This window comes from Balaenoptera physalus, assembly GCF_965194825.1.
Source record: "Balaenoptera physalus genome assembly, chromosome: 1".
In the NCBI taxonomy this organism is placed as follows: domain Eukaryota; kingdom Metazoa; phylum Chordata; class Mammalia; order Artiodactyla; family Balaenopteridae; genus Balaenoptera; species Balaenoptera physalus.
Genome location: NC_138882.1, coordinates 93,202,154 through 93,224,628, shown reverse-complemented (window position 1 = coordinate 93,224,628; position 22,475 = coordinate 93,202,154). Strand labels below are relative to the sequence as shown.

Genomic DNA, 22,475 nt, shown 5'->3' with positions numbered 1-22,475 from the left:
TTTTAGGCCAGATAGTAAATATTTTAGGCTTTGCCAGCTACATAGGTCTCTGTTGCATATTCTTTGTTGTAGGTTTTTTTTTTTTTTTAACAAACCTTTAAAAATGTAACAACAATTTTAAACACAAGAGCCATACAGAAACAGACTGTGGGCTGCGTTTGGCCCATGGGATTTGCCCACCCCTGGTCTAGGGTGTCAGTATCTTTGAGCTTTACTTGTCTTCTAACAGGAATCCGTCACTTGAAGATCAAGCTTGTGACCGAATTTACCGAGTAGGGCAGCAGAAAGATGTTGTCATACACAGGTAAGTAAGTAAAAGTCTACAGGACAAAGGTCTGCTTTCATGAAAATTTTTCTTGGGTAATGTTTTAATAGAATGTGTAAAGTATTTGATGATCACTGTACTAATGGTGCTTGTGGGGCACATCCTTGTTGGTACTCACAGTCAGGAAGGGAACACAAGCAATTTGTGGATAACCTTGGAGTTGGTCCTGCAGAAGAAGAAAAGCTTATGAACAATGCTGAGCCTTAACTCAGTCAAGGCTGCCCATGAAAGGACCCTCCTCCCTCCCTCTCTTCCTCTCTTCCTCTCTTCCTCTCTCCCTCTCTCTCTCTCTCTCTTTTTCTTTTAACTTTTATTTTGACATAATTCCAGACATATAGAGAAGAATGTAAGAATTCTTACAAGAATACCCCAAAGTTCTTGATTGCAAGAATAATATCAAAAAATTCCTGTGCACTGTGACACTTGTGAGTGTGTGTGTGTGTGTGTGTGTGTGTGTATGTAAGATTTTTTCTGGACCATTTGACAGTAAGTTGCAGACATGATGCTCCCTTTACCTCTAAATATTAAAATATGCATTTCCTAAAAATGACATTCTCTTACATAACTATAATAAAGTTATCAAAACCAGGATGTTAACAATGATACAATACTCATATCTGATCTATGGACCTTATTCAGTTTTGCCACTTGTCCCAGTGATGTCCTTCCCAGCCAAAGAAAATTCTAGGTCCTGTGTACCATTTGATTGTCATGACTCTTTTGTCCCCTTTAATCTGGAACAACACCTCAATCTTTCTTTGTGTTTTATGACAGTGACATTTTTGAAGTGCACAGGCCAGTTATTTTGTAGAATGCCCCTGTCCTTGAGACCCCCCTTCTCTTTAAAAACAACAACAGAACCTGCCTTAATGGTACAATACAGTCTAGTTATGGACCTCTTTTTCTCCTTCCTTTTCATGGCTACGTTTTCTGAATAATTAGAAATCCTTGTCTATCTTTACTTACTTACTTCCCATTCATTCCTCAACCTATACAAACTGGCTTTCACCCCCATCGCTCCATTAAAGCTATTCTTGCTAAGGGACACCAATGAATTCCAAAATTCGCCAAGTACAGCGATTATGTCAGTTGTTCTGTCTTTAGCTCTCTTCTCGGCTCACTTTGTATGCACCTCTCTTAATAATCCTGTCTACTCCAGTAAGTCCAAAATCTATACTTTCTGTTCCAAGGTTTCCTAAACTTCAGGCCCAGATATCCAAATCCCCACGAAATATCTGTATCTGAGTGTCCACATCCACACCCATTATTCATTCACTCATGCATCTGTCTCATTCAACTCAAAAAACGAATACCTGTTGAGGAGTCCCCATGTAGCAAGTACTGTTACATGCTCCAGGGACTCACAGTGTCACAAGCTGAGATTGTTTCTCCCTGCTACCTCATATCTACTGATTCTTCTGAATTCCTTGTCTTTGTGAATAGTATCACTGTTTATGTATTCATGGAGCCATAACTAGACTCCCCCTTCTTGCTCACGTTTCACAAACCAAGTCCATTCATTTTATTTTCTAGGTGTTTCTTGTAACCATCCCTTTCTTCCCATCCCACTGCCATTTCCTCCTTTCAAAACTAAGTTTCTTAGCATCACAAGCAGAGTCACTTGTGATCCAGCCCCCGCCAGCCTCTTGAGCTTCGGCTGTTGTAGTACAACATAGTTTTTGACTTTTGCCCTGGCCAGACTCTACGACCCCCGCAGCAGACCATGTTCCAAAACTCAGCCATGGTTTTGCACATGTTCCCATTCCCTGGGATGCCCTCCCCACTGTTCTATCTGGCAAACCCTTGTTCATCCTACAAGTCACACTAAGAGTCAACTTGTCAATGGAGCCTTCCCTGAAGACCCCAGACAGATTTCTTTTCACTCCTCTTGTACGCTGGACGTACTTCCGTTATAGCGCTTTCCAGGTCACATTATTATTGTTGCTGTTTATTTTCATGTCTTTGTTTTGTGTTCTCTTTGACTGCAAGACCATGTTCAAATCTCCGTTCCTACACCTAGCATAGTGCATGGCATATAGTGAATCTTCATCAGCACTTGTTGAATGAGTGAATAAGGGACAACAGTGGTATTTCCTTGGTTTGTAAAACCTGTTTTCAGTGTGAATTAGCCAAGAGATAAGACACTCTGTACTTAAACCAGCACACATATTCCTAGCAGAAAATTGATAAGCTTTAGGCCTTCTGACCTTATCAGGATGGAGCTTTTTGTGTAAAAGCTGGATCTCTATACTTCTTTTTGGATCGGGATATCTTTTGCTTATTTTGGCGCTTCTCAATTATCTCAGCTTCAGAAAGAAATAAAAGGTCTATTTGAGGTCAGATCAGTTTATTTTTAATTATTTATTTATTTATTTATTTAGGCTGTGTTGGGTCTTCGTTGCTGCACGCGGGCTTTCTCTAGTTGCGGCAAGCGGGGGCTACTCTTTGTCGCAGGGCACGGCCTTCTCATTGTGGTGGCTTCTCTCGTTGCGGAGCACGGGCTCTAGGCACGTGGGCTTCGGTAGTTGTGGCACGCGGGCTTCAGTAGTTGTGGCTCATGGGCTCTAGAGCGCAGGCTCAGTAGTTGTGATGCATGGGCTTAGTTGCTCCGTGACATGTGGGAACTTCCTGGACCAGGGATAGAACCCATGTCCCCTGCATTGGCAGGCGGATTCTTAACCACTGCGCCACCAGGGAAGTCCAAGGTCAGATCACTTTAAATGGATATATATTTAGTCTAAGTTGTTTAGATCTCCTAAACATAGAGTTCTTAATCAAACCTAAGGAAAAATAAAGGAAGAGATCTCATTTAAAAACTAAAGCATAAATAGACATTTGAATATGTCATTAGATATGCTGTTTTGGGTTTTTGATTATTTGCTTGTCTATTTTTCAGATTTGTTTGTGAGGGAACAGTGGAAGAGAAGATCTTGCAGCTCCAAGAGAAAAAGAAAGATTTGGCCAAACAGATTCTATCAGGATCTGGAGAAGTTGTCACCAAGCTCACCTTGGCCGATCTCAAAGTCCTTTTTGGCATCTAACTTCCTGTTTATGGGGCTCAGAATAGTGCCATTGTTGGTTTGTATTAGGATCTGGGGAGAATGACCTAACCCTGGTCCTTTGAGCTCTCGTTGCCATTCAGTTTCACCTTCAAGCCCTCCTCAAAGTGAGGATCAGTTATCATGTTAACCACTTGGTTAACCAGTCATGTTAATCAATCAGCGTATTTAATGTGTGACATAGAAACCAATAAATTACTTCAGATAAGAGAAAATGCTTTAGAGTTAGAGAATTTGGAAAACAGCCCTGGGAGAGTTGTACCTAAACTTCAGTAAAAGCTCAAAAAGCCCTCTGTTGCTTTTCTCTTCTCAGCTGGTGGGGACCCAGTGTTACTGCCTTTTCTAACACAGGCTCCATCCCATCTCTTCATCTCCTGCCAACGAGGCTGCTCATATAACCATCTCTTTATGGGCTGAGCAGAAGTGGGTCTCTACGTAATACGTAGATGGTTAGTATTTGTATCATCGTATTATTTAGAATTTGGAATCATATCATTTAGTGTTATTATATCATTTTGTATTGCTATCATATCATATAGTATTTGTGTCATAAAATTTAATTTTTGTATCATTTTTCTAGTATTTGTATTTTTACAAATTTACAGTATTTGTAGCACTTAGTATCATTGTTTCATTTACTATTACTGTGTCATTTAGTATTTGTATTATCATTGGCATAATCCAATAAACATGTGTTTGACAGTGTAGCAGAGATAATGCTTTATGTCCACTAACCCCCATTTCCTTTTCCTCCTGGCCACCAGAGACTACATTTCCTAGTCTTCACTGCAGTTACATGGGTCCGTATTACTGAGTTCTAAGTCAGTGGAATATGGAGGGAAGTGATGTAAGTCATTTCTTATATGCCTTTCTAAAACCTTGCAAATGATTCTTTGTGCTGTTTCTTCTCTTGTTGGCCCACTGAATACAAAGGAACTGATGGACGACTACAGGGCCCTAGAGATTTGTGAAGCCACTAGGTCAGAGATTCTTAACCGACTGTTGGCCACAGACCCTCTGGCAGACTGGTAAGCCTCAGTTCCTGAACAACATCGGAACAAAGCCTCCGGTGTGTGCCTCCCTTCTCACCCTAGCTCACCTACATTGGACTATGACATGATCAAGAAATAATTTCTTTTAAAACCATGAGACTTGGATGTTTGTTTGTATAGCAGTTTGTATCCTGACTAATACAAACTCTTGAGAATTTCTTACTTTGGGAAACTATTCAGATTCCCTTCTTCCCGTTGGCAGTCATTTCCAAAACACTTACTCAGCTAATTTCTGCTAGAAAGAATTGTATTTCTTCCTAGATAGAACTGTTGCCCTCCTCTGAGTTAGGATTAGGTGACAAAGCCCTGTGTTAAGCCAGTCACAGTATGGGCTGAGGCACTGGGGCCTGTTTAAGCAAAGGTGCCCTCTAAGGACATGGTCTAAAGGCCCACAGAGGCAAAGACAGGTGGCCTGGAAGGAAGAGTTCTGACTTAACTCTACTTCCAGGCTCACCTTAGCTGGGGGGTGTAGCCTTGAAAAAATCATTAACTTCTCTACACTTTGGTTTCCGCATTTGTGGTGGGCACTGTTTTTAGAACTTCGGCAGCTATAGTGAAGTCCCTGATAAAATCGGGAAATGGAGGATGTAAGGTTACCCTTCGGGAGTTACGCTGTAGGATCAACACGCCAGGGCAAAGGGAGTGTCACCTGAGAAGCAGTGGCTCCCAGGCCAGCAAGAACGTACAGACCCTGCCTCTGCCGTTTGCTGACTGTCTGGCGTTCAGCTAGTTGCAGGTTCCCCAGGCGCCTCAGTTCTTTCATCTGTAAGATGTGAGGATTAGCATGCAGCTCACTCTGCTCCACTGGGAATTTAGCAACACACATACACACCATACCCCGTTCGACCAGATCGACAGATGGGTCACGTTAGTCAGAAGGCGTGTTAGGTGAACACTGTCAGTGTCCTTTCCAGGGACTGTTTAGGAGAGAGGCGGTGTCAACTTTGAGGTTCAAGTATTCTTGCTTTTAGTCTGAAGATGGATGCAGGGATTATAACCTACAATCTTCAGATATTCAGAGCCCATTGACCAATGTAATCTACTCTAATATTCCTTCTGGTATCTTAAATAGTTTCTCTAGTGTTCCTCATTCTGATTCTAAGCTAGCAAAGCCACTCTGTCTTGTCTTGGGTAGGTGTTCCTATAACAGGGAGATGCTATCGATGTGAGGCGGATACAGCAAAAATTGGAACCACTGTCATACCAGACATGCATCCCTCAGTCCTAGCCCTGGGGTGGAAATGTCTCATGAATTAGTATAAGTAGCATTCTGGTGTCCGTCTCAGGCTCACGTTCATTTAGTTACTGTGAGTCCATTGCTTAAGGTCAGGGCATGACAAGCTGGGTCCCTGCACCCTCTAGCAGTGGGCAGCATCCCACAGTGTAGTGATCTAATTGAGGTGCTGCCCTGTGAGTTCTGCCAGTGTCAACCAGCCTTCCTTTATGTGACACAATAACTGTCAGATTTTCTTTTTACCTCTATCTGCCTACCTCAGCAGACTTAGGCAAGAACAGTAAATGCTTTGTTAACTATGAAGTGCCATCCAAATGCTAGTGTTATTGCTGTGGGACCAGGTCTTGGAATATGAGAATAAAATAGAAGCATGGGTGCAGCTGAAGGAGCCAGATGGTGAACATCTCACCAAAGTGCAACATTGCTGAGCACTCAGTTTACAAGGTATTTCTTATGTGACAGAGTTGCCTTCATGGAAGGTTTATAGTTTGACTTCTCTTTGGCAGTGTTAATCAAAAAAGGGCATCGTGTGTGCCATGGCTGGATGGAACCTGGGCCCTTTAAAGCTTTACCAAGGACTCCTGTTGCCATCCAGTTATTATGAACACAATAGGTAGAATGATGTCTTTGTGGGGCATGACCCCTTCCTCTATCAGTCATGTATGTGATCTGGAATGGCTACATATGAATACTGGGCTCTTTCCTCTCTCTGATTGTCTTGCCCAATGAAGTAGCTTTCTGCAGGGCTGAAAGGTGAAGCCAGATTATCCTGCACAGATAGTCATGGAAATGCCAGTGCTCGGTGTGGCCCCTCTGGTGTTCTGAAATCTTGATATCTACCATAATGCCTTGAGAGAATTTGGGTTTACAGAGTGGGATATGGTACTGCTATTTGCTATGTAGCATCTAGCCCTAGAGGAAGTCAGAAAGAATTAAAATGCATTCCTTCAAGCACAAAGAGAATTACAATAAGAATTTAGAATTTGTAGGCATATGACCTCGATTAAAATGTTTTCATAGGTAAAAATGAAATCAGCGTCAGTTATAGTACAAAGTACCACCGGAGTGAGTAGCCAGGGGACAGGGATGGAAATGAAAGAACGGCCTAACCCCTAGCAGGGAACAGGGAAGACGATGTCTTCGCTAGCTCGAGTCCTTTTTACCAGAATGCTTAGCTAAATCTGAGTGTAGGAAGAGATTGCATATGAAAGGAAGGATGGGAAGAATACTTTTACTGCTTAATTATTCATACATTAATTTAAAAACATATATTAAACATGCCAGGGCACTCCTGGGCGCTGAAAACATAAGGATAAGCAAAACCCAAAACAGTCCCCGTCCTCCTGAGGCTTCCAGCCTAGAAGGGGAGACAGGCATTAATCAGATCATCACGTGTGGCTGCAAAGTGGCCATTGTGATGAGTGCTACAGTGGCGGGGGAGGGGGTGTCTGCGTGGCTGGGAGGGCTTAGAACAGGGATTTGACCTAGTTAAGGAGGACTTCTCTGAGGAAGTGTCGAAGGAATTGAAATCAATACGGAGAAGCTAATAAGGCAAAGAGTGAAACGCCTCTTCCTGTATTCTGCTTTTAATTAGCATTCACTTCACCCAACCACCTCTTAATTGAGAAAAACATAACACACAGGTATACATCCTCTGGAGTAGAGCTGAGTGACTGCCGCATTTTAGAGATTAGAGAATGGGTGGACTGGCAGGTACGTGTGTGTGTATGTTATCCAAGACGGCCCAGGTGTTTATCCAGTTACAACATCCCAGGGGACGGAGGCTGTAATTTGCGGCCCGTTTCCTCCTACCTGTAACACCAAGAGATATAGCTTACATCCTGCTGCTGCACCTTGTTGATGCTTCAGTGCTCACAACTCAGAGGTGGTTTCTGAAGCACTTTGCTACGCTGGGGACAGTTCCTAAATCCTGAGACTTCTTTTTGCCCTCACCTTGGAATCGTGGGCTCTGCAGATCAGTTTTGCTCTGCCAAGTCTTTCAGCTAGGTTTACACTCCACTGTAGCACGGATCAAATAACAGCCCCACTCCACCACACCCCCACCCCACCCCCGCACAAACTTTAAATATCTGTAGTGGAACTGTTACCATTAATATTGCTTAAAGGCTAGGGCATTTGCCAGAACCTAGGTATCTTGTAGAAATTTTCTGTTGCAGTAGAACTTCATCTACAGTAGAGTTACCCAATTACCAAAAGCTTTTTCCAACTGAAATAAACGATAAGCTTTTTATCCTCAGTTCTGAAATCTCATTCATTAAAAGACACATGGGGCAAAATGATGTAAAACAACAAGCTTCTTCATGGCAAGCAATTCCCTAGATGTCTGAGGTAATTGGAAAATTCAAGGCTGGTACCTAAGGTGCATATAATTTATCCAACAGTTTTGAGAGAAGGCTGAGATTTTTTTCCAAGTGGTATTTGGTTGAAGGAAAAATGTCAGTCTGGGGGAAGGGAAGTCTGGCCTGTAGAAACAGATACCAAGGAGATCCAAACTAAAACTTCTACCAATTAGATCTTTATTCATTCAACAAAATATTGATTAAGCCTCTACTATGTGCCAGGAACTGTCTTCCATGGGGATAGTATAGTGGTCAATAAATGTCAAATCCCTGCCTTCATAGACCTTACGGTCTAGGGTAAGAGGACAGCCAATAAAGAAATAGAATATATATGTTAGATGGTGATGAAGCGGAGTAAGGATGCTACAGAGTCTTGGGCTGGGGAGTTGCTATTTTATACAGCGTAGTTAGGGACCTCTCCAATACGATGGTGTTTGACAAAGGAGCAGAAACCTGAGGAAAATGAGAGAGTGAATCATGTAGGTATCAGTGAGAAGAGCATTCCAGGTGGAGGGGCAGTGATTGTAAAGACTTCAAGACAGAGTTTGAGGGGCCCCAGGCAGGCCGGTTTGGCTGGAATAGAGTGATGGGGGTGGGGGGGATGGGTAGGAAAGAGAGAAGAGCGAGGATCCAGGTCCTGCAGGGTCTTAGATGCTGATGTAAAGGCTGTTCTGAGTAAGATGGGAGGCTTTGGAGGTTGTCGAGCAAGACGAGTGACACGATCTGATGTATTTTAAAGGGACTGTTGGGTGGAGAATAGACTGTAGACAGTTGAGAGTGAAAGCAGAGAGACTAGTTAGAAGGCCATTGCAAAAGTCCAGGTGAGAAATCATGGCATCTCAGACCAGTGTGGTTAGCAGTGTAGGCAGAGAGCAGTGCTCAGCAGATGTATTTTGAAGGGATGGCAGATAGGATTTGCCAGTGGATTGGACTGCCTGAGAGGGGAGTTAAGGATGTTTCCAAGGTGACTGGCTCCACCCCCTGTAGGAGTGGATTTGGACTTTCCTTTCAAAGAGCTGGAGAAGACTGCAGGAAAAACACTTTGGGTGCTGGTGGTCAGTTCGGCAGTGAGAATTGGAAATTGAGAGTTCTGTTTTGGACATCTTAAAGATGAGGTGCGTATGATACATCCAAGTGGAGATGTTAAGTAAGCTCTTGGATATAATCATATGGAGTTTGGAGCTGGAGATAAATTTAGGAGTCATCAGTGTATAAAAGGTACTTAAACTCATGAGAGGATGAAATCACCTAGGAAGTGGGGGGAAGATAAGAATGCAGGAACTAATCCTTGGAGCTCTTAAATGTGTAGAGACTGGAGAGATGAGGAACTAGAGAAAGGAAGTCAATGAGATAAGTGATTAAGAAGAGTGATGCGGGACTTCCCTGGTGGCGCAGTGGATAAGAATCCACCTGCCAGTGCAGGGGACACGGGTTCAATCCCTGGTCTGGGAAGATCCCACATGTCATGGAGCAACTAAGCCCGTGCACCACAGCTACTGAGCCTGTGCTCTAGAGCCCATGAGCCACAACTACTGAGCCCTCGTGCCACAACTACTGAAGCCACGCACCTAGAACCTGTGCTCCACAACCACAACAAGAGAAGCCACCGCAGTGAGAAGCCCGTGCACTGCAACAAAGAGTAGCCACCGCTCGCCGCAACTAGAGAAAGCCCGTGCACAGCAATGAAGACCCAACGCAGCCAAAAATAAATAAATAAATAAATAAATAAATTTTTTAAAAAAAGAAGAGTGATGCCAGATAAACCAAGTGAAGAACATCTTTCTTGGAGGGGAAAGTGATCAGCTGTGTTAAATGCTGTTGATAGGTCAAAGAGGATAAAGATCAAGAACTGACCATTGGATTCCATAACATGGATATTACAGGTGACCTTTACAAGAGCTGTTTCAGTGGAGTGGTGAGGATTAAAGACTGGATTAGATCCAAGAGAGAATTCAAGGAGGGGAAGTAGAGATAGCAAACAATTTTTTTTTTGAGGTCTTTTTAAAGGGAAGCAGAAAAATGGAGCAGCTGTCAGAGGGGGATGAAAAAAATTGTTATGGACTGATCTGTGTTCCCCGCAAATTCATAGATTGAAGTCCTAGCCCCCAGGGTGACTGTATTTGGAGACAGGGCCTTTAAGGAGATAATTAAGGTTAAATGAGATCATATGGGTGAACCCTAATTCAGTAGGACTGGTGTCTTAATAAGAAGAGACATCAGGGATGCATGTGCAGAAAAAAGGCCACGTGATGACACAGGAGAAGGTGGCCATCTGCAAGCCAGGGAGAGGCCTCACGAGAAACCAACCCCACTGGCGCCTTGGACTTCCAGCCTCCAGAACTGTGAGAAAAGAAATTTCTGTTGTTCAAACCACCCAGTCTGTGGTATTCTATATGGCAGCCCTAGAAGTCTCATACAAAAATCAAGGGAAATTTGTTTTTTAAGATACGGAATATTGTAGCATGTTTATTTTCTGAAATTAGCCATCCAGTAGAGGGGGAAATTACTGGAGCAACGTTCCTGGGTTGTAGAGATGGAATGAGAGCTCATATAAAAGTTTGCTTTTGATAGGCATATAGGTAGATTTGTAGATATGGTGGGAAGGTCAGGAAATTCTCTTCTGAATTCTTTCGTTTTCTTGGTGAAATAGGAAGCAAGATCATAAGTGGAGAGGGGAAGTGGAGTACAAATTGCAATTTGAGAAGAAAGTAGGAAATATAATTGTCTAGGAGAGTGGAGAATAAATGGACTAGAGAGATGTCAGACTACTGGGCAATGCTAAGAGCCCATCAAGATCAGTGGTCATAGATTTAAAGGGAGACTAGTCATCATACCTTTGTGTTTTTCGCCAGGATCATTCAGTTGGGTTAGATGGAGATCTGGATCTAATCTGGGGTTTTGCCAGGCAAAGAGGACAGAGGGAGACTACATGCAAGGGCGTGATGATGCTCTGTAGAGTCTAAACTGAGTGAGGATGAAGGAAAGGACACGAGGCGGGGGAAGGGAACAGTGGGAAGGTGGTCACTGCACTGGGGATTCCAGGGAGGCAGAAGAATTAGTAGAGTCACGTGGGTGAGCTGGAAAGATGGGAGGTCGTGGTTGCAGGATGCTTGAAATTGAGATTATGCAGAGGGAGCAGCTGGAATCAAGGTCTAGGGTATGACTGACTGCTGGGTGAGGGAAACAAGAACATTAGAGTCATGGAGTTAAGATGTCTTCGTGGATATTGAATTATTCTAAGACTGATGAGGAGTAGTACTGGAGTAGCAGCAAGTTTGGTGCTAAAATCTTCAAGGAAAAGGGGGAAATGACTCGGGGCTCTGTGGAGGGCTGAACCACGTAGGGGTAACAGCTTGCATAAAAGCCTGAGCTTCAAGGCTGGCCATTTTTAAAGGAGGAGGAATAATGATCTAGAACGGGATTTCTCGACAGCAGCGCTATTAACACTTTGGACGGAATAATTCTTCATTGTGGGAAGCTGGCCCGAACTGGGCATAAGCAGCATTTCTGACTTCTACCCAAGAGATGCTAGTGGCACCCTGCCCCCAGCTGTGGCAAGGAAAAATGTCTGAGACTTTACTGAACATCCTTGGGGGACAAATTCACAACATCAGTTGATAACCACTGATCTCAAAGCAGCAGTGCTGAGCTAAAGGACTCCTACCTGACCTCTGGGCCCAGTGATTATAAGGAGTGAGGAGGAGCAAATAATAATTTCAGAGGGTTACAGGGCCATCAGGGAGTTCTGGGAATATCAGATTTTGGTCAGAGAGAGGGCTGAAGGGAATCTTTCCAGAAAAGGGAGAAAATATAGTAAATATCTTTGTATTTACAGCTACAACGTAGCTCATGTCTATCAGCCTTAAGGAGGAAATTTTTCCAGGATGACCTGACAGTGTGTTTTGTCTAATTATTTCACTTCCTTTGCCTGACCCAATTCACCATTCCAATGAGTCACTTCTTAATGGATCTTACATTGCAGATTTTAATAATTATATTTAATACATGCTGAGTTTTTGCTGTATAAGAAATCAAGTGTCCCAGAAGAATACACAAACTATATACAGTGAAGACCACGGCAGGGCTAGGGCACCAGTGCTGTGTACCTCCTCTCCCAAGAATTCTCTTCAGTTAAGCAGGCATGCTCTAGGAGTCAAAGCTTCTAGTTAACTTCCTAGGTATACAGACAAAACTGAAGACGGTTCTTTAAAAGACAAAGAGGGTGAGAGATGTGAGGAGGATGAAGGTATCTGGATCGCCTGGCATGAGTACATCTGCAAGGAATTTATGAGGTCCTATTTCAACAGCATTCCCCTTTATTTACTGACTATGTGTCTGCCCCTGACCAAACAGTAATCTTCTAGGCTCTGGGGTTATGAGATGAACGTGGTGTAGAGGGGAAGTGGCGGACCTCCACCTAAACAGCAATATCACATTATAATCCATTTAAAGTGTGCTAGCAGCAAGTGGATATGAGGAAAGGAGGTTTTTATTCTCTGAGGGAAATATCTAAACACGTAGCTCTGGGAGAAATAAGAAAGTTATACATCAAAAAGTGAGGAACTAAATTACCCCTGTGAGCACTAAGTTCCAATGGCATGGGTACCTCCATGTCTGTACAAAACAGAAGGGAGCCTCCTTGGTACAGAAAGGACATTTTTTTTTTTGAGGGGGTGATACGGAGTTTATTCAATTAGATTTTTCTGTTTACAACTGAGATCACATCTACATACTATATTGCTAGTCTACGAGAGTACATTATTTCTAACGAGTTTATTAGACTTACGATGAATGGGCTTAGTCATACAAAAACATGCACACACTGATACTGTTTTAAAACAGGAGTGCATACATTATACTCCTCCTATAAAGCCAGCTTTGATTAACAACCGCTAGTTTCAAAGATCTGTCTGCTTTTGAAGATGAACTAAGATACACACCGTATGATTCTAAAATCTATTTTAGCCATTTTGTACAGCCGCTCTCCTACTGGACTACAGTATATATGTTTTAAAAGGACACTAATGAGGGGCACCATCTGGTATTAACTTTAACCAGACAGCTGACTGCCTCCCCTCCCTGCAAAGACCTTTGGCCAAGAAGAAGAGAAACGTAGTGTGGTCTCTGGTGCTCGACCACCTGCACGTACAATCAGTGAGTAACTCACAAAAAGGGACTTGGACTCGAGGGTATAACTTAAGGCACTTTGTTTTTAATTCTATCAGTTTCTTCAGAATTAAGGTCAGGGGTCCGCTGGTGATCTGAAGCCGTGCTGGCCGCAGCTGTGACCACAGACCCAGGAAGCCGTCAGAGGGCCACCGTCCTCAGTAGACTCCGTGCTGCGCTCTGCCCACCTGCCCACGTGCATTCCGACTTTTCGGTAAACTTCCCACAGCACGACCAGTGGGGGCGCCCCGGGTGGCCTTTGTGTCCGTGGCCACAGCCTAGGTACCCACCTGCATGGTTCAAAGAGAAGAGGGGAGAACCACCATTAGAGGAAAGTCCAGCGGTTACCATGGAAATTAATGCTCCTGGCGACATTCAGACTCATGGACGTGAAAACGTCTAATAAAAACCCAGCGAGAGGAACAAGCTATTCGACGCCTCTGTAGTCAGAAGAACTCTCAAGACTGATGACAGCAAATCAATTCACGTTAGCTGAAGTTCTAAGAAGAGTGTTATTTTAACACTCTGCTAACTCAAGGAGAAGAACTGGTTTGGATTTTAACTGTAACATAATCTAGATAAAAGGGAAGGGCAGAGTGGTGGAAATAAAATAGATCCTGAAGTGTTTATATTAAAGTTTACAAGAGCCTATCTTAAGGCCCACCATTAGAGTAAGGACACCACAGAATACTGAAAATAATTAGATCTCTTGCCTGAGCTGACCCTCTTGCCCAGCCTCCCTTCCCCCAAGAAAAGAGCCAGACCTGGTTCAGTTAATTTATTCATCTGTTCTCCCATCGCTGCCTTGTTTGGAATTTCTGTAAGGTTTTAAAAGGAATGGAGCGGGTTTACATCTTTGATACTGCTCAGGCTGTTGGAAAGGGTACAGGCTGAAATCGAGCATTCTAGGAGAAGCACAGGGCTCCTAGGATTGGTGAAGTGTATCAAAACTAAAAAACTCAGAACTTTGCAGCTTGCTATTTCAGTTTCCAGAACGAAGAAGCTTTAAATGAAACTTTTAGAACTGTGATATATTTATATGCACAGACTACCTTCCTGGAAACAAAGCCTAAGTCTGAACACCCCGAAGCTGGTCGCTGTGGTAGTTGATCCCGCCGCCGGGAGACAGCAGCAGAGGGAGAGCGAGGGCTTTCAGGAGCGACTGGTTCCCCTTACCTGGCATGGTGCCTCCACACGCGCAGCGAGCAGTCTTCTGGCCTCCGCTGGAGCAGAACGTGCAGCAGTGAAACACACCTGGGTGTGAGCGGTGCCGTTTCCTCACGGTCACAGTGAATGGTGAGCCCTTCAGTGTTCAGACCAAGAGCAAAGAACAGCACCTTGTGAGTCAACAGGGGTGTGCTGAGCGTCACACATACTAAACGGAGTGTAAGCCGCAGGGCCTGTCCCCGGAGGGACGAGGACAGCAGGAGGGAGACAGCGACTGGGGGACAGCAACCAGCTGGGTGCTGAGCTGCACGGGGCCAGATACAAATGCAGTGAGCGGGGAGTCAAGGAATCCGTGCTGCTCTCCCAGCATGCAGACCACCTGACACACTAGGAAACCCAACTGTGCTTTCACGTCACTGACCTTGGTCTCTATCTCCTCCATTCCTGAGCAAGCCTGGGTAACTACAGAGCACACAACCACAAGGTGAGGACATCTGTGGTCCTTCCTCCAATTTCTCAGCCACACACCCCCTCCGCTCACATACTGAACCAGCTCCTCTCCTTCCATCCCTCCATCCTGGACACAACTGTTTACCCATCTCCTCACTCTGGGTTGGTGAAGATAGATGGAAGCGAGGAAGGTTAAGAGCCTGTGGTTAATAATTCTCAGATTAGAAACTCTCCTGCCTCTTTTCCTTCAAGGATAACTTCCATTCTCTAATTTCGACCCTATGTTAAACAGTAAATATTTAATAAGTGTTGCTATGTGCCTATCCCTGCATGAGAACCACACATTCTGCAAAAGCACAAAGCAGAGAGGCTGGCACCTTAGAAGCCTTTCAAATGTTAAATCTCTCTGCCTTTAAAGAGTTTACAATCTATTTTAAAAACAACCTGGAGTTCAAAGCTATGGGTTCAAATTATGATTTTGCCACACAGGTACTGTGTATTGTGGCAAGTTTGTTTTCTCAGTCCAGTTGGATGATGATCCTTATGCCTCAGTGATTTGGAGGAAAAGTGAAATAATGTTTGTAAAAACACCTAACCCGGGCTTCCCTGGTGGCGCAGTGGTTGGGAGTCCGCCTGCCAACGCAGGGGACACGGGTTCGAGCCCTGGTCCGGGAGGATCCCACATGCCACGGAGCGGCTGGGCCCGTGTGCCACAACTACTGAGTCCGCGCGCCACAACTACTGAGCCTGCGTGCCACGGCTACCAAAGCCCGCATGCCTAGAGCCCGCGCTCCACAATGGGAGAAGCCACTGCGATGAGAGGCCTGCGTACCAAAATGAGGAGTAGCCCCCACTCACCACAACTAGAGAAAGACCGCACGCAGCAACAAGGACCCAATGCAGCCAAAATAAATAAATAAATTTATAAATAAATAATAAATAAATTTTAAAAATTAAAAAAAAAAACAATACTTAACCCGTCTGACATCCTGTAATTAGGCAAGCAACAAGTGGCTATTGAATGAGTCTTCCTAGGGCACAGACCACAAGCCTAACACATCATGATGCTCTATGGTGTTTTATTGTCCCTATCAGTGTTGATTTCTGGTTGGGGGAAACCTCTGACAGCTCGAATGTCAGCAGAGATTCTGCTGGACATGTTGAGTATTACCCAATTTTTAAAAATTCATAATCTCTAAACCAGAAAGCGTTACATGTATCTGTGGAGGTAACAGACAAGCATATACATATAAACAGAGTAGAGAATTATCTGGGCAGATGGTTAGGCAGACAGATGACTGGTCAGTCAAGAAGAGAGGGTATAACTTTCCCAATGGTGTTCCAGTAAGTCCATGTCTGGTCATAGTCTGAAAAAGCTGGAAAATCCTGAGCTAGATTATACTGCTCGAACGTGTGTATGCTTGTCCGCTGGTAGATTGGCCCCTCTGTGATCAAGGCATCTTTCCCAAATTAAGAATTCCAACAAACTAACTGGGAGAATGATAAAATACAAGCACAACTTCCAGGAGGTAAAGTAGGGATAGAGAGTTCTTATGGTCACCAGCATCCTCTCGTAAGAAAAAGAGCTGCAAAATCTGGGCCATTTCTAAAGTGAGGCGAAGTAAGAAAAAAGAGAATCCTGTTCAAGCCCTCTATACAGCTGATCCTGTGAGAAATGTATCCACGTCCTAAGATGACAAAACCCAGGGAGGCCAGGGTGAAAGGAGGTCAGGGAAGCACAGGTAAGGTCTCACTCACCTGCACGTGTTGTTCCTTGACACAGACGAACACAGTGTAGATGCCAGGTTCCTTGGGGGTATAGGAAACATAGTATGTCCCATCCTTGTTATCGTGGACCATCGTTTTGACTGGACTGGATGGAGGGGAGAGTTCAAAGATACCACTCATTCTCACAAGCCTGCTTCAGTTACCCACTATTTTAGGATGTAAACTCTACACCAGCGGTCCCCAACCTTTTTGGCACCAGGGACTAGTTTTGTGGAAGACAATTTTTCCACGGATGCGGTGGCGAGGGGAAGGGTTCAGGCGGTAATGCGAGTGATGGGGAGTGATGGGGAGCGGCAGATGAAGCTTCGCTCGCTTGCCTGCCGCTCACCTCCTGCTGTGCGGCCTGGTTCCTAACGTGGTTGGGGACCCCTGCTCTACACCATAAATCCACTATTAATTTTAAATGTCCCCCAAGCAGGATGTATCTTCTACTTGTCTCGGAAATTAATTTTACAACAGAAGGTAAGCAACATAAATGCTGATTTAATCTGATGTTCTGGTGAATTCCTTGAAAGCGTCACTGTGTTCTCTCCCGTCAGCTTCTGTTGTACCCTCCTGCTCTTCATCCTCCCTCCTCCCTCCTCTAATTCCAGAGATGTATAACTTTGCTCCCAGCACAATTTAATAGCAAAGTAAGGCTGAATTTTGAGAAGGGCGCCATTCAGTCTAACACGGAATATTTTTCAGTCTATTCGAAGCTTGGGATGAAGACAGTCTGAGGGGCAGATCAGACCTTTGGGAGAGAACTGAATACAGGCCTAAAACCCACACAAGGAAACACATCTGGTCCACTTGGTCCTATTGCACTTTTCAATGGCATCATGGGGAGGTAGGCTGGAACTACTGCCGTTACAGCCCCACTACTACAAAGGACCTCGGGTTTCCAGTTGCATCACCGCTCATTATCTGTGACGCCTGAGTGTATAATACAAACCTGTCTTTCTTATCTTTAGGGACTACTGCGACTTGAATGTTCTCTCCTCCCCTGCCCATGCTCTCTCCTGCTGCGTCCTTACAAATGACGGTGAAAGAGGCTGTCTGTTTCTCGCGGGCTCTGTGGAGATCTGCGGAAGATAAACACTCCATCCTCACCTCAAAGGCCAACTTCGGTGACTGTATCCCCAGATCAGACACCATCTTGCTTTTTCTCTTTAGAACAAAAAGTTGTGTTTCCAGTTTCCTCCCTTTCTTTTCTCTCCCGGCATACCTCTTGGGAGTTGCTCCCGGTGAGCCTGCTTCTGTCTCAGCCAGCAGCTGCTCTTGGATCATATAGGATCCTGGACCTTAATTTCAGCCTTAAGGAAGCTTTGAAAATACTCAGGCTTGATGTATGTATTCAGAGAAAAAACCTCTGGACACCGTGAGAGAGGCTGGTAACCCCAAACTACCCTGAGCTGCAGATCCTGCTGGAAGAGGCAGGGGGTACAGGGTGACCACCTGCGACTCTTCATGCTGTGAAGTCCTCCACAGCGTGGTAGCTGTGCCATGGTGTTGGGGGCATATTCAATAGCTACAGCCTCTGGTCCAGAAGTCAGATGAAACAGGCTTCATAACCTGGGGTTCGTGAACTACTATGAGGCCTTATGAAGGGTCTAAGAATCTCCTGAAATTGTTGCCCAAATTAATGGGTGTTCCTTGGGGAGAGATCATTCTCAAAGGGATCTGTGACCTCCGAACAGGTAAGAATTCCTGTGCCAGTTAGGATGACTCTAGAATAGAGTCTTCCTGTGAGGACTGATCTGTGAAATATATGTTTGATCAATGTGCTTCCTTCAGGAAGAGAACAAGGTGGTCAAAAGAAATCGTTTTTCCCCTCTACTGACTGAAATGCCTACCATATTCTTTCAAATGCCAACATGTGGCTTACATGAACCACAGAGGGCATGGAAGAAAGCAAACCACAATCCTGTCCTCCTCGCTCCTCAGCGACTCTCTTCAGAACTAGGTCCCAGCCATCCTCTCCGAACAGGCAGGATTCTGCCCTGCCCTGAGGTCTATGCTGTTATCTCCTATGGACACTGCCTCTGTCCTGTCATCTGAGAGAAACAGCATGATCCTTGAGTTCCTTGGTAGTTACTACTTTTCTCTACTGGAAAAGGGTCAAGCTTCACCCCTGTAGGGATCTTAACTGTACCCTGACCAGAACACATCAGAAAGAAAAGGACAAGGGAGGGGTCACCATCCATTGGATCCGTATGTCTCTCTCCCTAGCTAAATGAAGGCCATGGCTGAAAAAGCCACATGTCTTTAACACCACGTCCTGTCCACTGTCCTCTCAGTGCCAGTGGCAAATGCCTTCCTACCTTCCCCTTGAAGGACACATTTGGCTGGATCGACCTCTTTGGTACTGATGGCCCCATAAACTTCATAGCCACGGCACAGGCCTGCTTTCTCCTTAGGAGAGAAGGTGATCTTCTCGTTCACTCCAGGACGGGCACTATATGCCACTTTGTTCAACTTCGTGAGCCGTTCCATGACCACCCCTTTGGTGATGAGGATCTCCAGGTCGGAGCCACTGGTCAGCAAGCGCTCGGTGAACTCCACTCCGGTCCGCATGTCTGCCAGCAGCTGCTCCAGCTGTGCCTTCTGCAGCTGCAGGGAGCTTTCCTTCTGGATCCGGATGTCCTCCAGCTGCTTCAGCAGCTTGTCCCGATGCTCCTCGATGGCCCTGATGTAGCCCTCGGAGAAGGTGCGGACGTCGGCGGCCACGGCCTCCACCCGTTCCTGCAGGGCGCCGTTGGTCCCTTCGATCTGTGCCAGGGCCTTCTCCAGGGCCTCCACGTGGGGCTGGGTGCCTTTGAGGAGCTCCCGCACGGAGTCCCCGTGCTTGTGGACGGCGCTGCTGGTGAGCTCGCAGGGATGCTCCCGGTGCTCCCCCGCCACGCAGTCCCGGCACACGGGCTGGTCGCAGAGCTCGCAGAACCCTCTCAGCTCCTCCGCGGGGTGGGCAGGGCACGGAATGGGTTTCCCCGTCTGGCTGTAGCCTTTCAGGTCTTTCAGGTCCACCATGGTATGGTAAGTCGTCTTCTTCTGCCGCCTGGGGGCAAACAGAGTCGGGAACGGGAAGTGAGGGCACAACTCTACTAGGGAAACAGTCCGGCAGTTTTAAGAGCACGGGCTCTGAAGTCCAACAAATCTGGGTTCGGTTCCTCATTCTAACCTCTTACTAACCGCATGACCCTCTCGGATTCCAGTTCCTCTTCTGTATCGTGGGGATAATACCTACCTGAAGGGGCTGCTGTATAGGATTAAATGACAGTAGGCTAGGGCTCTCTGGCTCGGCATCTGACTTTGCCAGAGGTTGCAATGCTAAGGCTACATCCTGGAACTTTCCCCAAAGAATTAATTTGTCAAGTTTAGGCAAGAGCCACAGCCTACTCCTGCAGGAAGCTAGAGGGGAGAGCACAGTGGAGACCCAGCAGCAAGAGACCAGACCTGTGCCAGATGGCACAGCAATAAACCTCAGGCAATTAAAAAGCAGCTAGCTGGCCACGACAGTCTCCCTCAGCTTCCACCTAACACTCTGGTAAAGCATGTCCTTTGACTAGTGCCTACGTCACCCAAAGCAGCAAGCTAGAATTTTCCTCAACAAGAGTCATCAACATTATTAGAGAGAGCAAAATCAGTGGTCAGTAAAATCAAACCTCTCTTTTAATTCCCCTTTTCTGTAGCCCTCTAGAGATTCAGGGAAATCCTTAGGAAACCATGGTAACTGTTCAGATTTTCCCCGTTAGCATTATAGCAACATCAAGCTTACATGCCTATTCCGGCACCAGAAGAGTGGCTGTAGACAAAATAGGGTCAGCTGTTTAGCTGGCAGCAAAGTCGTCCTAATTACAAGTTAAAAATAGAAATACTGAAGACTACTAACTTATTCTGTTGGTAAGGCCAGAAAACACATGGAAGGCAGAACTTAAAAACTACGGTAGGCTAATCCTAAAACCTTGGCCATCTTACATTGTGATGTTCTGGAATGGGGGAAGGGGGTCTGAAAGGGACAAAGTGATTTATGTGACAAACTGTTCACCAAACACCCTAAAAGACATAATCTGCACCCCAATATGCACCTACCAGCCCACCTCACCAAGTTCCAGAGTAACACTAGGGTACAAGGCAAAGGCTGAGGTTGGGCCCCACCAATCAGCACCTTATACTGGGAAGGCAGCAGAGATTAGTAGCAAGAGCATAGAAGGCAGTCAGATCTGGATTTTAAATTCAGTTCTGTTATACACTACTTACCAGCTATGGGACCTTGGCAAATCACATATTGCTGAGCTTCAGTTTCCTCAAATAATAAATAGGGATGAAAACATTGCCTGCTTTTCTATGAGTTGCAAGGATCAAATGAGATCGAGGGCACGGGCTTTGTTATTATACTCATTCACTTTCTCTAGCACCCAATACAATTATTCACTATACAAATGATTGATGATCCAAGGAAAGTGTAAAAGTGCTTTGTAAACTGAAAAGGACTCTGCAAACCTTTGATGCTATAATTATCATGGGTATTATATAAAGGCTGCAGGAGTTAACTACTGTTCTGGAATATCTGTAATCACATTGTATATTGCTCTCTGACCTTCCATGGAATTCAAGCTTTCCTTTCCATCTGCTCATCAAGGTTATTTCTCTGTCTTGACACCTCTTTGTACTCCGTTCTTAAGCCACACCAGGTGGGTTATCCCATCTTTACCTATGAGCCTGGCAGCAGAAGTGGCAGAGATTGGCTTTGCAGGTCTGACACCTCTTCTCCACTTCCCTGTCGCTGCACAGGTCACACACCAGGCCCTGGCCTTCCCCACGCAGACTCTCCAGCATCACATCATTCATGGCCAGGTGGTCTATGGTTAAAGCCTTCACTCCACCCGTGGGCAGGTCCACCTGAGCATCACATACCGGACAGAGGATGCCAATCTGCGGCTGCAGAGTGCGTGGCTTGAGTTCCTGGAATACTGACCCCTCAGAGCTTGTGTCAGAGTCTCCCCCTCGGATGTCCACTACTGAGAAGGGTTCCAGCTGCTCCAGACAGGTGGTGCAAACTGTGTGCAAACAAGGCAAGAGCCTGGGGGCTTTGAAAAGCCCCATGCACAAAGGGCAGCGAGTCTTGCCTGAGTTTCCAGGTGTGGTCCCACTGGGGAGTTTGCCCACGAAGCCCAGCAGCGGCTTCCTCTTTTCTGCCATATTCCCTACGTTTGTGCTCAGTATGAGAAAAGGCCCTGGGCAGTTCTATAATGAAGTAGTATGTGATTAGGCCCACCCAAAGAGAAAGTTTCCAAAACTTGAACAGAGACCATGGGGACTCTCCCTTTGGCAAATCAAAGGGCAAAAAGGAAGAAAAGGATTCCTCAAAGGAACCACCCACAGATCTCAGCAAGGCCCCCTCCTTTGCAAGGCATCCCATACCAGACACGCCCACGCCCTCCTCTGTCTCCCCCAAGTCCTCCTCCCCGGAAGCGCTTCCAGATTTAGGTCTCCAGCTAGTCCTGCTGTCGACTCCAGAACCCCTGCACCTCCATCACCCTCCACTACCAGCCACCTCCCACCGCCCGCCCCACTGGTCCCGCGGCCGACACACGACAAGTGCCACCCCCAACCCCGCGTGATGAGGTAGGGGGCGCCTCCCACTCCTTCCCTTCACTGGGCCCTCCGCAGAAGGCACGCGGCGGACGAAGGACCTGCGAGACCCCGCCGGCTCCTCGGTTGCCACCGCCTCCCCACCCTTAGGTCCAAGGTGCCCGACGGCCCTGGCCCCTCCTCGCACCAATCCCAGCCCGGGGCTACTCAGGCGAGCCCAATCACCGTCCGAGAGGGGCGGCCCTCGCCGCTGCGGGCCCCGCCACCCTCCAGAGTGACACCATCTGCATCCAATAAGCT

General features: G+C 45.8%; 2 protein-coding genes across 8 annotated transcripts in view; one reads left to right on the top strand and one right to left on the bottom strand.

Annotated features, from left to right (window-relative positions):
- The window catches only part of TTF2 (transcription termination factor 2), a 60,576-nt gene extending 42,908 nt beyond the window's left edge, over positions 1 to 17,668 (top strand). The window contains exons 22-25 of one of the 7 annotated variants that reach the window (XR_014262453.1): positions 230 to 304; positions 3,222 to 3,833; positions 4,149 to 4,231; positions 17,555 to 17,668. Coding sequence is in view for 2 of the 7 variants with exons in the window: in XM_082458159.1 (XP_082314285.1) it covers positions 230 to 304; positions 3,222 to 3,366 (220 nt within the window). In the remaining 5 variants the exon portion in view is untranslated. Of the gene's footprint in view, positions 1 to 229; positions 305 to 3,221; positions 4,090 to 4,148; positions 4,599 to 17,554 lie in introns of those variants that run through there. The other 6 variants (XR_014262454.1, XR_014262455.1, XR_014262456.1 and 3 more) reach the window with 6 other exon arrangements.
- TRIM45 (tripartite motif containing 45) lies at positions 13,223 to 22,330 on the bottom strand. The gene is made up of 7 exons (XM_082458932.1): positions 22,277 to 22,330; positions 21,295 to 21,827; positions 18,905 to 19,638; positions 17,536 to 17,665; positions 16,572 to 16,686; positions 14,373 to 14,499; positions 13,223 to 13,486 (listed from the first exon to the last, which is right to left on the bottom strand). Exons 2-7 carry the CDS (start codon positions 21,780 to 21,782, stop codon positions 13,338 to 13,340), a joined length of 1,743 nt encoding a protein of 580 aa, XP_082315058.1. The 5' UTR covers positions 21,783 to 21,827; positions 22,277 to 22,330; the 3' UTR covers positions 13,223 to 13,337.
- Between the last annotated feature and the right edge of the window lie 145 nt (positions 22,331 to 22,475).